Raw genomic sequence first — 17,950 nt, 5'->3', positions numbered from 1 at the left:
ATCTAAACTATCAAACCTTATTCTTGAAACATTCATGGACACCAACCAACTCAGAGGTGAAGTTCCGGGTTGAAATATCAAATGCAATCAAAATAAAAACACAAGGAGATGGCCTGCCTCCACTCCTCTTCAACTGTGGCATAGAGAAAATACTAAGAGAATGGACACAAAAACTAAACGAACAAACTATTGCCAATAAGACGGGAGGCTAAGAAAAAAAGGATTGAAATTCACTGTCTAGCACTTGCAGATTATTTTTCCATTCTTTCTGAAAAACTAACATATACAGAAATACTGATCAATCTCTTAGAAGAAATAGCCTCCAAAGCAGGTATAAGAATATCTCTTGGAAGAAATGGCCACTAAAGCAGGTTCAAGAATTTCTGCAGAACAAACAAAATTTATGACAAACATAAAAAAATGGCCCAGAAATCCTAGTAACAGTTGCCGAACAGATAAAGGGTTACTAAATTTAATAATTTGTGAGAAGTGATTCAAGAAAATGCCTTAGAAAAATTAGCTTTACAAGAAATAGTACGTAAAATAGTGAGAACATATGGTATGGCCACAAAAGGCCTCTGTCTCATAATTTGAAAATACTGCACTACAGCACAGTAGTTAAACAAGACTGTCTTTATGCAAGTGAATGTTTGGTATTGAATTACAAATTACACAAATTTCAAGTCCTAGAAAAAAGAATCATTCAAAAAATACTCACTGCTAGAAATACAAAGGCATGGAAATTAAGAAATAATGAAGAAGTCTATCGCAACACGGAAAACATAACTTAAACACTGCGGAAGAGGCGACTGCTATTTTTTTGGACATTTATACAGAACGAATAGCAACAGGTTAACCAAGCAGATTTTCAAATATCTTTGGGACAAGAAGTCAACAATAACATGGATTCAAGAAGTTTGGAAAGATTTGGAAAGAAACAAAATAAGTGAACAAGATGTAACAGAAAGAGAGATTTTTAAGAAGGAAGGATTCCAAGACAGGAGGGAGAAGAAGGCACGGTTGACATGGTTTGAGGAGAGAAAAAGAATACGCAGTGATAACGTAAAAGAATACTGCAGGAAAAAGAAATAAGAACAAAGGAGGAAGCATCGGAATCAGCAGGTGGTCCTTAGATGAACCAAATGGAAAAGTAAAAGAAAGAAAGAACAACCAAAATCATTGTAAATGAAATCATTATATTTCATATTGAAGCAACTGTTTGTTAGAGCTAATGAAATGAGTTAAAATTAATACTGTACTTTAAAAATAAAAATTTTATTACAATTACAACAGATTATCTGGTACAAAAAAATATCTTCTTTATATTACAAGGATTTTACACTTTTTTACATGCAAGAACTTAAACGACAATTATAATTTCATGGAAGAGTTCCTCATAAGTAACAAACATTTTTCAGTCAGTGTGGCCATAGTACATGCGTAAATTTCCTCATCTATTAACATTGCTTCATGAGGAATCATAATTGAAGGCTCTGGTGCAATCAAATTATTATCGCTAATCTAGCAGAACAACCGCATCTCTCAACAATAACATTGACTTTTCATTGTATAATTAGTCTCGAGTAATTTCATCTCTAACTTCTGATACACTCTTGGATTCCTTATTGACAGACATAGCCACTGCAACGATCTTCGACAATACGTACACTCCAATCTCGACAATATTCCAGAAAGAACTGAAGAACAGGCACATGTATTTGAGATTGTTCAAAACAACCACCTAAAATGTAGAATATGGCAACATACTGCAGCGGGTAATTACTATTATTTGAATAGCTCTTGTAACATTTGGATATTCTGAAACATCTGCCTATCAGCAACAGATCGTCAGCTGAACTCTTCCACAGAATAAATATGTTAAAAACAAGTTCTAATGAACAACTTGGACCTGTTCATGAATAATAATAGTTTTATAATAATAACTAAAAAAATTACTTTTTAATGATAATACTATTGTACTAACCCTTCAGACCTTCTGGCTATAACTGTGTACATTAACTTTTACTGGATCTTAGCTCCAACAGAGGTGTTTTTCCCCAATCGAAAAATGATGTACACATTTGTGAATGTTCAACCTCTGCATCATGCACAAGTGCTGTCAACTGTTGGGCATCACTACAAAAATGTCAGCAAGGCAATGTAGTAAGATGTGCAGCAGCTTGCAACCGCCAGAATACACAGATGCAGTTGGTTCGCTATATTCTACTGTATAGCTGAATACTGTTATTGTTATTTTGTATGGTAATCATTGAATGATCATTTTACTGTTTGTTACAATAGAGAATATTTTGTAGCTAGTTATTTTAATCAACAAAATGATGCTAAGAGTACAAAGTATGTTTTGAAAATCAGTGCATATTTTTATACAAATCTTGCATATAAAATCACTAAAAAATTATGTAAGAGCATATCACATAAAGAAAAATTTTCCCTTCTCCAGAAAAAATTCAGGTCTGAAAGGGTTAACATATACCTCTCCTCTAAAAAATGGATTTACTATTACTTAACTTCTTTAAAATATAATGTTAATTTTAACTCATTTCATTAGGTCTAACAAACAGTTGCTTCATATATAAAATAAAATCATTAATGATTTTATTTATGATAGTTTTGGTTGTTCGTTTTATTTAAAAATCCTTCCACTTATTACTGAAGGAAAAACATTTGGCACAAGCTGGGACTGAACCCAGGTCAGCAGATTAAAAAATCAAATGTGTTGCCAATGTGCTATTTTACACGAGTTCAGGTGTTCACTGAACTAGTATACAAAGTGCGGGTAAAAATTTGTAACATTTTTTCTGGGAATTTGCTAGTCAGTGTGTTTTACTACTACTGCTGCAGGATAACACCCTCCAGGTAAACTATAAGCCAACCAAGCCTCATTCCAATCTGAATTCCTCAAGTCATGCCCTCCCCTCCGTCAGTGTATTCTTCAGATTACAGATGTATGACAAAGTTGGAGACCAGCAATATGTAATCTGAGCATTTTAGATGGGGCCCCTCCACGCCTGCACCAACATTGTGACCAAACCAAAAGTTCTACTGTCACCTCTGTAAACATGTTAGTTATCTAGTAGGTGGATCACAGGATGCTGGGCTGTGATGTTATCCGTGCGTCTAACTGAGCAAGTAAGTAAGTAAGTAATAACAGTAATTTGTGTCTTACGTCAAACTCAGAATTGCACACAAAATGATAATATATGATTACTAAGACAAAATGTCATATGTTTTTATGAGATCTGGGTCCACAGCCCTTGTAAAATTTTTGAATGAAGTCATTCACTTTAGGCTGTCAAAATATTATTTACATTACTGCAATGTGGACACAAGTTGTAACTATGAGGACTTTCAATTCATCTAAAGGAAAATGAAGTGCTTATCCATCTGATGTACTGCTCTTTCTACCAGTGATGATGGTCCGTACGACCAAAACTGGTTGCAATAAAGAATAATTCATACAGCTGATAATTAAAATGCAGTTTCCTTAGTTATTAGTACAATAAAAATTATGCAGTAATTCCTAAGTTTCCACAGTTTGTTTCATTTCATACTGTTCATAATCTGTGACTTATTCTACCAGATAACAGCACTTCTCCATGAAAAGGGTACAGGTATCTTCAACAACCAAGCTCCTTGTTCAGTACATTCCTTCTGTGGAAGTTTTTATAAAACCATGTACTATGCTGTTTGGGCTTAAGCTTTCAAACTGTGTGTGGGAAGCTCACAACACTGTAACAAGTACTGTAACCTTGTCGGAAACAAAATTTTCAAGTTTGTATCAAAAATATAAGAAATAAATAAAAAACCCACAATAATGCAAAAATGGGGGCTGGAGGGATTGTTTGAATTTTTATGTTTTTATTAAATAAGGGACTTTGAACTCTTTGGTGGAAAGCATATACACAAAATAATATTACTATTCCCTTCATTGGAAATGACAAAACATTTAATTTAGCAATGAAAATAATCAATTTTTGAGAATATTACTGCATGGATAAAATTTTACCCACCAAGCAGCACCAGGAAGAAATACACATAAAAGTTCAGGAAATGCGCAAGCTTTTGGAGCCAGTGGTTCCTCCTCCTAGCACAAGGTTGAAAGGGAAGGAAGAGGGGCGAAGGAAAAGGACTGGTGAGGTTTCAGAAATCCCTTTATCTCTCTTCCTACCCTTTCAACCCTTCTGCCGGTTGAAAGAGCCACTTTGCTCTGACAGCTTGCACGTCTTCTAAACTTTTGTTTATGTTACCTTATGCTACCCCTTGGTAAATAGAACTTTTTTATCTACTCATTTATCTTATACACCATTTAATTTATTTGTTAAGACTGTTATGATTGCATGCCAACTTACATGTTGCCCATATTTACTCCCAACAACTTTATATTGCTGGTCCTACTCACTGCCTCAATATTGTAAATTATACCATTATCACTAATGTGGAGTTAAGATTTGAGCTCTTCAAAAGTGTGCTGTCAGAATCACCAATTTCTATTAGAACTACGGTTTCATTTGCAAATAACACTAACTAATCATCAATAGGAGTGGTAGATACAGTAATATGAAACAAATCTGACATTCCTTGAGCTTTTCAAAGGTGTGCTATCAGAATCCCCAATTTCTATTAGAATTAAGGTATCATTTGCAAATAATATAGACTAATCATAAATAGCAGTGGCCATAACAACTTCACTATTGCACTAGTGCTGCCAGAAGTGGAGAAAATGGGCATCACTTGAAAGATATTTCATTTGTATCCAAGTGCTGCCAACATCAAGTTGCTCCTAATGCTAAGTATTACAAAGGGCTTGTGTTTACTAGCAAGTAACTTCTGTAAGGACTTGCTCAGGTGTTTACATTAGAACAAATTCTTACTCAAGTTTACTTTTTCAAGACACTGGGGCAAGTTTATTTCAGGGGTTTTCTGGAAGTACTTGTTGCAGAAGTGCAATTATTCTTAAAAACCAAAGCAGTCTTCACTGTTGTTGCATTATTATCAATGAATAAAAATTGTGACAAAACACAAAAATAAAAAAAATAAAAAATGTTAGTGGAATACATATTGATTTTACCGAGAAACACTATTCAATTAACTAAAATCATAGCATTTCACATAGATTTAAAACTTTGAGGATGTCATTTGCAAATTTCAAATACCTCTTGTCTATTCTATAATCAACTATTTGATAACAAGTAAGAAAAATGTGGCACTGGGTCTCACTAAGAGACTGCCTTTTAATTACTCTCCGATTTTTGCTAATAGTATTTACAACTTTTATCATAAATGTAAAGCATCTATGTGTATAGTACCATTTAAATAAAAGTTAAGAAAAAAACAGCTAAAATTTAAAGATGTCTAAACTGCATTTCTCTCTTTCTTTCTGGTGAAACAAATTGATTGGCAAACTCAATTAATACTTCCTTGACTGGGGGTGCCAATTGTGTGTGTTTAAGGGTTCCAATGGTACGTTTGTTTCTGCCCATCTGTCTTTGTGCTATTTTCATTTTTCACGCTGACATTTTTGCATTGGTAAGAAAATTTCTGTGAGTTTGAGAAAAACTTCCACAAAATGGCAAATTCGGCAAGTATGAATTTTCTCCCTACAGCGGAGTGTGCGCTGGTTTTAAACCTCCTGACAAATTAAACCTGATTGCCAGACCGGGACTCGAACCTGGGAACCCAGTCTGGCACACAGTAGTAGTTTGTCAGGAATTTTCATGCAAGAAACTGTTTTGCATTTTCTTGAAGTTGACGAAACTATGGAATGTCAACAGGGGAGGGGGTGGTGTTTATAGATATGCTTGTTCCTATATTCCACCCAATTCTGCGATTGTACGAATGATGTGGCATACCACAGCAGGAAGTTTGACAGGTTGCCTAATAAATACGATCACAGGATTACTATGTTAGAGTAGTTGCAAGACAGGGAAATAAACCACAATGATTCAATGTGTAAGACTCAACTATTGTCTAAAAAGGAAAATAAACCAGCTGTAAAAGTGTGTGCCGCGGATAAAATCGCTGAGAGCAGAGGCAACAAAATAGTCTGTTTACCGCCCTACAACTGCAATCTAAACCCGATCGAATTGGCATGGGAGAAAATAAAACACAATTTCAGGGAGAACAATTTCACTGGTGACATGTCCAAGAAAACATTGCAGAATATTGTTAATATTGTTAATGCTGCTTTCCTTTCAGTTGCTGCAAAGTACCACCAAGATTACTGCAGGGAAGTGCAGCAGCTGGAGCAAGAGTATTGGACACAAGATGGAATAATGGAAATGTTCATCAATTAAGTTATTAGTGTCATGCCCTCAAGCTATGATGATGATGATGATAATCTTGAATCAAACACAAATGACAGTGGTCTTTAGTGAACATCATTTTGACAATTCTTTCAGGCAAAGTCAATTACACTTCGTAAACATTACTGTTATGCTGTGTTTAATAAATGAAAAGTGCAAACAGATTCCAAAAATCAGTTTTTGACTTTCGAATTATTTGCGATAGATAAATAATACATAAGTTGTAAGTAAAACTCTCAAGCATGAATATGTCAACAAATTAGGTGATTTCTGATCCAATGGAAGTGTCACTTAAGCAGGCAATATGTCCACAACTGTCACATTCAGTTTCGTATTAAGCACAAAACGCAGGTAGTGGTGCCAGCACTGTTGCAAGGAGCTGTCGCTGCCTTCCCCTCATTGCTCATCTCCCCTCGGAAGCCGTAAAGAGGGGGTCATGGCTGCTCCCAACAGCCACCACACTAATCGACAACTTATTGTGCACAAACAGCTCAATAGTATGAAACAAATTAGACATTCCTTGATGATCTACAGACATGCAAGAGTGTCATTTAGGTACTTTTATTTCCAGCTGGACTATTAATATACAACAGAAAAACAGATTGTCTGTAGAGGTCTGATGTCCTTCAGTTTATCTTCAATTGCCCCCCCTCCCCCACATACACACACAAAACTACCAATTTATTCTACAGTTTCTCCAGGAACAGGAAGGGTGAAGAGCACTGACATGTACTTTCTTCAACAGCTTATCTCCCAGTAGCACAATGTCCACTGTCATTACGTGCCAGGATTGTGTTTTGCATTGCATTTTACTAAATATGTTTGGAGTCTCCAGCTATCTGCAGTGATTGTTGTCGTGTGTGTGTGTTCTATACTTATTATCTCAGGACGAAGACAATGCCCACAAGCTTAGCAATGTTTTCAGTCTTGTTTATGTGCACATCAGCCACTCAGTGACTCAATTGCATGGGGAGCTGTTATTTTTACTCCTTTTATTACGAAAATTTCCTGCAGTACACTCTGTCTTACACTCAAGTGTGGCATCCTCCCATCCTCAAAGGATGATGGTGTAGCATAGTTGGTTAAAACTCGGCAACATCTGCTATGGCTGAAAAGTCCCACTCGAGAGTGGCAGTCTCTACGGCAATTTGGGCACTCGAAATGTGAAGGACTTCCACCAGATGCCACTCCCTACTTCCGTCCTGCCCTCTTCCTGATGTCTTCTCGCATGCATTTGTTCTCTGCAAGCTCAACCTCATTGCGCACAGTTTGTTGCTACCTGCCACGGTCACCTGCTTTTATTTTCCCACTGACTTGGATCGATACTGGCCCTGGTCAGATATCTCTTGCAGGCATCCTTGAAGTGAAGGTGTGGTCTTCCTATTGGCCTCACACCCTCCCAAAGTTCTCCATAAAGCACTTTCTTTGGTATTCGCTCAGGACCCATGTGCTTGACATGTCCCAGCCACCTTAGACATCGGTGGCTCTCAGTAGTGCATGGATGCTGGTTGTGCTTGTGAGCCACAATCTATCCTTCCAAGAGTCTGCAGGATCCTCTGAAGACAACGGATATGGAAGCTGTTCAGTCAGGATTCGTGTTTAGCAAAAGTTGTCCATATCTCACAGTTACACAAAAGGGTGCTGATAACACCAGCATTATTTACTTGCAATTTAGTTTTTCAATCTACACACAAAACCACCACCACATCATCCCCCTTACATTTAACTACAAAATATTAGGGAGCATTCTGAACTGTCTAGAATAGTATAGGGATGGGCTAAATTATTAATTATGATTGATAGGTTACAACACTCTAGTTCCAACCACATAATAGGTTCCTTGTAGGGTGTGAAGGATGCTTAAAAAAAGTGAAAACAAAAGCAGAAAATGAAAAGGGAATGAATACTGAACGAAGACTCATTTTCACAATTGAAAGTATCTGTTTGACCACAGTAGCTATGACGAAACACAAAATTTGCTCACAAATACTGCATCGTGCAGTTCTGTTGCTTTCTTCTCCAAAAGAACAAATTTCTGCCTTTTTCCATTTTGACATCCACAAGCAACTAATTATAAAATTTAATGTAACACTTCACTTTCCTACAGTATAATGCATTTGCATAATACACCAGTACAGAAATGCAATCAAGAACACACAATACACTTGGAGCTAAAAACACATTAAGGCTTTTGCATTGGACCTACAGTGCTGCTCGCCCAGTGGAACAGCTCTGTACTAAACAGCCTGACTTTATTAACTGTTTCTACAGGAACAAATATGTTCCAACTGTGAATTATATCCTATGTAGGTAGAGCTTTTAATATGTCACTGTTGCCATATAGAATGGACCACCAAGCCTAGGAACACCTATTAATGAAACAGCTGCAATAGAATGCTCTAAAGGAATTTATACATTATAGGTGGATGAACAACGCCCAGACTGCACAGAGCTAGCTGCGTAACAATGCAAGATTTAACGATGATGCATATTACTGTGACAAGGCACAAATGTTATAAACTGTTTCAAATTACTGAAATCTTAATAGCAAGAAGAAAAATATTGAAAGAAAAAGGGAAAAGTTCTCACTGTTATTAAATAACAGGGTAAATACTAAAAACTCGCTTGTGACAACTGTTGGCGAAGCCCACCCTACAAAAATATAATGCCATTGAATAGATAATAATTGTACTCACCAAGCGGTGGCGGGAGAACACACATATAAAGGCATTGAAGTTTGGAAGTTTTTAGAGTCAGTGAGTCCTCCTCCATGCAGAAAGATTGAAGGGGAAAGAAAAGGAGTTACGGAGGAGGACTGATGAGGTTTAGGAAAAAGGGTAGGGTTCGGAAAAATTGCTCAGAACCCTGGGGAGACTTATCGGACAGGATGAGAAGGAAAGACTGATTGTTATGGATGGCACTGGATGAGATTTGAAAACTTGAGAGGTTAAAGGTGGAAAATAGGGCAATAACCAAGACAGAGATTACTACCAAACCTCATGTATGTGTTAGCATGAGCAGAAAGTGAAGTGCACTATATGTGATAGAAGTGGGAGAGGGGCAGCAAAAACTGTGCTGGTCAGAAAATGAAAAATATAGAACACCAAAAGGGAGCAAAGAAAGCAATAGTCACTGTAAAAAAATTAAAATTGAAATTGTTAGAAGCCTTCCAAGAATTACCCACATCCAGCACTGATTCACAACCCTTTCTCAGGTCCCTACAACATGACCCTAATCTGTCCTTTGTAGAACTCCAAGCCCTTTGTTCCCTAAAAGCTAATGACACCACCATTACCCTCCAAGCAGACAAGGGATTTACCGCTCTGGTACTTGACCAACGAGAGTATGTAAGGGAAGGACTATGCCAGCTATCTGACACCTCTCCTCAACCCACAGAATTTCTCACCCCACCCAAACCACACACTTCACCTTTTACCTTTATCCCAAGATCCACAGACGCAAGCATCATGGCCATCCCATAGTAGCTGACTTCAAAGCACCCACCGAACATTTATTTGCCTTAGTTGATCAGCACCTGCAACCCATAGTACAAAGACTTCCCTCCTATACTAAAGACAGCAGACTTTCCTAGACCATCTGAAATCTGCGCATGTCCCACTGTCACCACACACCTTGCTTGTCACCATTAACACCACCACCTTCCGTAACATAACACCCCATGTATATGGTCGGTCTGCTGCTGAACATTTCCTCAGTCAACATCTACCAGATTCCAAACCTATAACATCCTCTCTGCTCACCTTAATCAACTTTATACTTACCAATAACATCTTTACCTTTGAGGGACAGATGTACAAACAAACCAGGGGCTCAAGCTTGGGAACCACGATGACTCCTTCCTACATCAACCTCTTCGTGGGTCGCTTGGAGGGGGCTTTCCTGGGATCCAAACTCCTTCAGTCTCTGGTCTGGTTTAGATACATCGATGATATCCTTGCCGTATGGACTCATGGTGGGGTTGACCTATTAAAATTCTTGGAATCTCTAAATACATTCTCGGAAATAAATTTCACATGGTCCTATTCCAAATCCCATTCCACTTTCCTTCATGTTGGTCTCATCCTCATCGAAGGCCAGCTACACACATCTATTTACATTAAACCTACTAACAAACAACAGTACTTACATTCTGAAAGTTGCCATCCATCCCATATCAAACACACCCTTCCATACAGCCTTGGTATTCAAGGCAAAATTATTTGTTCAGTTGCAGACTCATTACAGCAATACACCAACATTCCCACCTCAGCTTTCACTGGACACAATTATTCCATCAGCCTAGTTCAGAAGCAGCACATCAAACCCCAGCACGGCTGACTGCCAACAAAAACACCACTTGTCACTCAGTATTATCCTGGTCTTGAATGTACTATTCATCTACTTCGACAAGGCTATGACTTCCTAAAGTCATGCCCTGATATGAAATCCATTCTGTCCGACATTTTGCCCGCCACAGCCAGAAGAGCTTTTCATCGTTCTCCCAATCTAGGAAATAACCTTGGTAGATATATGCTCCTTCTGTACCCCTCTCCCTATCCTATAGCTCCTTGCCCTGTGACCTTCCATGCTGTAAGACTTGCCTTTGCCCCTCCTACCACCACCTACACCAGTCCTGTAACTGGCAAAATACGTACTATCAAAGGGAGAGCCACCTGTGAAACGACATGTCATATACCAGCAATTATTTAAATACTGTTCGGCCTTTTACATTGTCATGACTATCATCAAGTTATCAGTTATTACGAATGGGTATAGGCAGAGAATGCATACTGGCAAAACACAATATGCTATTGCAGAGCACGCTGTACAACATGACAGTCATGACTTCAGTGCATGTTTCACCACACGTGCCATCTGGATTCTTCCCGCAGACACCAGCTTCTCGTAACTCCGCAGTTGGGAACTGGAGTTACAACATGTTGTCGTTTCTTGCCGTCAACCTTGGTTTATTGTACATTAATGTCTTTGGTCTCAACATTTCTTCACAGTAACTACTCCTTTCTTCACTCCCTTTTAGTTTTATTATCTTTCAATTTTTGATCTGTCCATCTTCCCCCCCCCCCCCCCCCCCCCCCAATTACAATAGAATGCACTTAGATTTCTGCTCTCATTAATTAGTGCACAATATCTTGTTTATTACCCTATCTTCCACGTTTAAACTCTTAGATTTTCAAATCTTGTCTGGTGTAGTCCTCAACAATCGGCCTGTCCTCCTCATCCCATCTGGTTCCATTAAGTCTTCCTTGACCTGGGGTTCTGGTCAACTTTTCCAAGCTCTACCCTATTTCCTAAAACTCATCAGACTTTTTTCTAAAACTCTCTTCTTCCCCCTTCAACCCTTCTACCAGAAGAAGGAGCCTCTGGTTCTGAAAGCTTGCAAACTTTAATACCTTTATATGTATGTTCTCCTGCCACCACTTGGTGAATAGATTTTTTTATTCATCCATTACATCATATTTTCATAAATCGATGATTTTGTTCATCTATACTTGATCTATACTATTAAAATTTTGATATGGTTCAGAGTGGAAAGTATTCTTTGCCTAATAGGTACAATTCATTAAGTAGTCTTCAGAGTTACATTAAATATCACCCATCCATAATGTAGTATAGCATGAAGACTGCAAATAAATAAGACTTAGAATTTCCATTGTACAGATTGAATATATAGAGTAAAAACTAATACACAGAAGGAATTATAATTAATAAGACTCTCATATTCATACTGTAGTTGGTGAAAGACAATAAAGGCAACTAAGAAAAGTGATTTTAGGTAAAATGCAGAGGAATGAGTCAATTTTCCAAACTCCACTATACCAATATGATTACAAAAGTCACAACATACGTTAATCCATCGTAAAGTTACTTAGTGTACAATACTTACAGCTTCATCTTGCAGATACATTTCATGTTACTATATCGTATCATTTATCAATTTGTTCCCCCTGACTCACTATGTATCGCATCAATTGTCTAAATATTATTCATGCTTTTCTCCACAGTTGTTTCCATCCCCCACTGGTTACTGCACTAGTTATTTAGTAATAAGATTTGTAGTGATTTGATCATATTTATGTCACATTAGTTTTAATGTTCTCTAGCTGTTAATCTACACCATCTAAAGGAATACTGGTATAAGTGTAATCATTGTTAATTCATCTTGGAATGTGGTCGCTCACCTGTAATTAAAAAACTGATAAACTACTGAAAGACATTTCATTTACTTAACACAGTAGTGCATTATTAATAAAGTGATTCCAATATCCGTAAACCTGCATGCAGTTGTAACCTAAGCAAATAAACGAGCATATTTTCTTAAAAAGTGACTGCACACTGGTGGACTCGCAAATAATTACATACTTCCTTTACAGTGGTAAACTCATGGTACACCAAAATCAGTATCTTGAAAACAGGGATTCGTCAACACACTAGCAAAACTAGTTATGCTAAAGAGATAAAGTAAAGTTGGTGAGAGCTTAGTGTCTTACTGACATTGACTTCACTAGTGATGGGGCACTAGTGCAAGTGAACAGGATGGGAGTGGAAATGAGCTGTGTCATTCATGAAGAAACCGTTTCATCCTGCAGTAATTCCTAGGGAAGTAATATGCTATGTAATGTACCATATTGCACACTGCAAAAGTGGAGAGGTCTAGTTGCAGGGTTCAAGAAAAATGATATTATGGAAATGTGACCAAGAGACCATAAATTAATGTCTAGCAAGGGGCTTGGTCACTTTTTCATGTGTTCTGCTTCTTACAAAACTTTGCAATGGATCTTGCAGAATTTCTATGCAGTAATAAATGATGGTTGAAACGTACAGATTAAGGCAAAGATAAAGGACATAAGGATATGCTGAGTTGAGCAGCAGAAGCGAGTGTGGGATCTATTTACAAAAGAAAGTGACTTGGTGTAGGTAAATTCATTGTGTTACAATGTGTATGGTAATTCTGATAATTTGAGAAGATCTAAGCATTTCTTGCCTACAAAAATAAAAAAACTGCCATTATGACTAGTACTGGGCATGTTTCTAGCTTGTTTAGAAAACAATTTGCCACTTGACAGACACCTACAAGAAGTGAGATGTCTTTAAATACACCTAAAAACTATTGGCATTGATTAAAATGTATGATAAAATAATTTCCAATGGTACTAACACTATTTTGGCAATGACGAAAAATTACCTGAGTGAGGGCCACAGAACCACTGGAGGTGGCTGTACGAAGATTCTGCTGGCTCAAGTTTTTTACACCTGATGTCATAATCTGAGCTGCAAAAGAAAGGTTCTAATGAATAGTTTATAAGGGTTTTTACTTCTTCGGTAACCACTTTTTTAAAATATTGACAGGCCTTTACCTACAAAAGATTACACATTTTATTGAAGGAAAGAAAAAAAATTAGTACAAACAAATGATAATCACTTAATTGTAATGATAATCACACAATAATAGCTGTGTAGGTGATGATATTACAATTCTTACATTCAGGAAGGTTGTAAAAATAATCAAGCAGTGAAGGGAGAAAGCTCATAGTAGTTAAAGATAAATTACATGACAAAATTCTACAAATAAATAGTTGTTTGAATAGATAATAGAGGGGTGAGAATTAAAGGGTTTTGTAATTATAACAGAAATATTAGTTCATGGTATTTGTAAAAATATTAAAAAAGGCTATAGACAGCTAGAATAAAATGGGTCAAATGGCAGTTCAATATGGCCTGTAACAGCTGTCTGTTGAGTTGGAATAAATTAAGTAGAATTACAATTTGCATCATTGTTGTTGACAGCATCCTTCCAGATTTACTCATAAAACTAGGATCTTTGAGTCTGAGGCATAAATGTATCACCCACTGGACTGTTACAAACATGCACAAGTACTAAACTGAGTTTAATTTTTCACCTTTCCCCCTCAGTTTGGTGTCTATCTGTGTGCCATGCACCTGTGTTCGATGAGTTAGTGTTTACACAGCAGTTTCTACTTTTCATTTTATGATTGTTTATTGACATCATCTTCAGTGCTGTCTAAAAGAGACCAGAGCTTGTTTTTGTTCTCTTGTTTACATTTTAGTGTGTATCATAGTTTTGGTAGTGTAGATCTTCACCACATGCAGTGCCACAGCTGAGTAGCTTGAACATGTAGAACAATGAGTCAGTACTCTGCTGTCTGGCTGTGTGCTGCCCACTTGTGTTGTGTGACCTAGTATTAATGCAGCAGCTCGCATTTTTCACTTTGTGGCACTTATTATTAGTCACCCCTGTCAAAAAGACACTGAAGTATGTTTTTGGTTTCTTGTTATCGATTAAAGGTGGACTGTGCCTGTTGTGTATGGATGTAGGGGGAACTGGCCACAAACAGCTGGAAGCTGTGCTGCCTATGGTCGGACAGGTTCCAAGCTGCTGCTCTGGGAAGTGGTGGCATCAGGGCACGCGAGATGATTCCTTTGGCACCATTGCACCCTACAGCTTTATCTGGGGCATGCCACTGCATCTCTCAATTCGCACATCCTAGCCAGTCTACAATTGTCTGATGGTGATTGGCAAACAGCAGCAGGTTCACAAATCACTGTGCAGAAGGCGAAAGTGGGTACTGGTCACACAGCTGTTCCCTTTACATATTAAAATTAGATTTTAAGGTAACACCTGCTGCTGAAAGTACATCTGAGCCAGCACATGATAACTTGACTGTTGCGACTAGGACCCATCTTCCAGGGGGTTTCGAGCGAGCGCAGAGGGTGGGATGGCTTCTCACTGTGAGCTCCAATGTTAGGCAGATGATGAAGCCTCTCATGAAAATAGTGGGCATGGTGGGAAACAAAGCAAATGTCCACTCTGTCTGCCTGCCAGGGAGATGTAGGGGGCATGTCTCACACAACAAGATGCACACTGGGTGCACACAGCTGCAAACTGTGACTCGTGTAGGCAAGAATCATGTCTGCTGCCTGTGTTCCCATGGCCATCCTCAGTTCCTAAAGGTGACTGGCTGTTTTAATGAAGACAGCTAGACTCAGCTGCAGGATACAAGTAGAGCTATTGTTTCGCACCATCGTTCCCAGAACCAATCGCGGTCTTATGGTTTGGGCAGTGGAAGATCTAAACCAGAGGTCAGAAGATTCTGCGACAGTATAGGATGCAAATTTCTTGACCACCACTATCAGTTAGAGACCTTTAGGGTACTGCTTAATAGGTCAGCCATGAACTTCCGTTAGGTACTAGGTACTAGGGTAGCGCAGCATGTGTATAGTCCATTAAGTGTTTTTAGGATAGACAAATCCCTCCACAAGCCCAATAAGATGCCTTCTGAGACCACACAGAGTAGCATTTGTCATAGTAGATCGGAGAAAGAAATGTTAAAACAGTATTAGTTAACCGCAGGGGCGTCTATGGAAAGATCCCGGAACTGATCTCTCTTATAAATGGTAAAAATGGCCACATAGTACTTGAGACAAAAACCTGGCTGAAACCAGAGGTTCATAGCAATAAAATTCTAAATTCAGATAGGAATGTTTATTGCATAGATAGGTTGAAACTGGTGGCGGAGTGTTTACAGCAATAAAATATATGATAATACTAGTCAGAGTAATACAGACTCAGAATGCAAAATAATTTTGATGAAGATAGTGTTAAGGGCGAATCAAATGTGGTCATTAGATGCTTTTATTGACCCCCTACCTCAGCTACAGTTGTGGTGGAACAGTTGAGGGCAAACTTTAAGAATATTCTACATACAGTTTCCTGGTCATGTTATAGTTTTAAACGGATATTTTAACTTACCAGCTACAGACTAGAAGACACAAGTTATTTCAAAGAGTAGTAGGGACAGAGAATCGAGTGAAACTGTTCCAAGGCCCTATCCCAAAAAGAAAGAAATTATATCCTACCTGTCAGATTGTTTATGTATACAAAATGTGATGGCAGTTCATTATTCATTTGTGTCCCCTCTCTAATGAAAGCAACAGAAATTTTGAAAAGACTTATGTGATTGCAAAGACTGCAGAAGACCAATTTATTTATGATACTGATATGAGCCATAAAGCACATAGTGTCACTTGTTAGCAGCTTTTAATTAAAGAAACTTCTGCATAAAATTATTACAACTTTCACAAAAACATACCATTTGTTGTATTCTTCTATTGATCCTTTTTGTTATTACAATTTAATGGACGCTCCATACTTCAGCATACTAAGTGCCAGCAAGTACTGTGACAACATGATTAGATTAATGAAGTGAGTACAGAGACATTTAAGCCATCATCCTTCTTTTGCTCCGAAAGTGACAGGAATGACTTGCAATACCCCTGGCCAAAACCTTGAAATTATCTTGTACAAGTAGAATATAAGTAGATATGTCTCCATTTTTTTTCTATGTGGTGACATCAACAGAATACTCAAAAATACACTTCTGTTGCTTATAGTACCTAATAAGAAGAGAAATCTGATCCTTGCATTACTAAGATACGATCTGTGGTGGCATAATGGATGAGTCTATTTTTTATTTATTTGTCCTATGGCTACATCACAAAAATAATATTACAATATACAGGAACTCTGTTGGGTCATCAGGGAAAGTTCTCCGAGAACATGGTGAACACAATATGTGGTGAACAGTCGGCTTTTCAGCACCACATCACAACTCGAATTTTTTTTAAATACCACTTTTGCAAAATGTCTGCACATCTTCCAGTGCTGGTTCTCGCTCGGTTAAGAACTGACCAGATCTTGCGTGGCAATATGTGCAGCATCTTAAGTTCTTATGTCGTGGCACTGATCTGCCATGTATGTCTCCAACACTATTCAGTATTAAATCCTCTGCTAACTACAATTCTTGCCACTTCCAGTGGTGGTTAATGACGGCGAAGCCTTGCTTTGCTGACACTTGGAATGTTTGTGTAAACAGCAGTGTGAGAAGTTTTCTGTAGTTTTTTGTATTCTCGTACAAGAACACTTTCCCGCAGCAGAGGAGGAGGTGGACAGCCAGAAAGTAGGTGTAGGTCTGATTATATCACAAGTATGGTTGAGTTGTGTATCAACAGATGATGTTTGAGTACTATTCATCCAAGCTGGTGAGCAATATTTTGCAGCTGGGAAGACCATACCCAGAGCTGAAGTGTGGAAAGTTGATGCAGGGAATCCTCACAATGGGCCACAGAGTGTCTGGAGTTTGTTATTTTTAGCTTTGATTTTGTCAACTGTTCTTAACCCTAGGACGCCTGGGGGGGGGGGGGGGGGGGGGGGGGGGGGTTGTTGAACCCACAGTTTTCTTATATCCCCTGCTTTTGCCCAAGTCACTTTCATATTACATATTCCCTTTGAGTTATTGTTTGTTGGCTATTTTATGAAACGTTAGTGTCAATATATGTTATAGAAAATTCCTGCTTTGAAAGAAAAAAATAAATAAACTTATTATGGGTCCAACAACCCCCCCCCCCCCCTTTTGGCTTCCATGCTATAGAAAATTTCCCTTAATAGGATTTCATTTTTCTCATCTCACAACAATGCAAGTTAGTTTCTTGTTGGTTGGTGTTCTTGATATTCACAACAATCGCTTTACTTTCAGAGGAAGTGATTGTTGATGTCACTCAGCTGTTATTTATCTTGTAAACTTGCAGTG

General features: G+C 38.0%; 1 protein-coding gene across 2 annotated transcripts in view; it reads right to left on the bottom strand.

Annotated features, from left to right (window-relative positions):
* The window catches only part of LOC126412455 (putative mediator of RNA polymerase II transcription subunit 26), a 277,940-nt gene that overhangs the window by 89,975 nt on the left and 170,015 nt on the right, over positions 1–17,950 (bottom strand). For both annotated transcript variants that reach the window (XM_050082064.1, XM_050082063.1), the window contains one exon: positions 13,528–13,613. In XM_050082064.1, the coding sequence (XP_049938021.1) occupies positions 13,528–13,613 (86 nt within the window). The remainder of the gene's footprint in view (positions 1–13,527; positions 13,614–17,950) is intronic.

This window comes from Schistocerca serialis, chromosome 7, assembly GCF_023864345.2.
Source record: "Schistocerca serialis cubense isolate TAMUIC-IGC-003099 chromosome 7, iqSchSeri2.2, whole genome shotgun sequence".
NCBI lineage: Eukaryota > Metazoa > Arthropoda > Insecta > Orthoptera > Acrididae > Schistocerca > Schistocerca serialis.
This window is presented reverse-complemented; position numbering and strand designations above follow the sequence as displayed.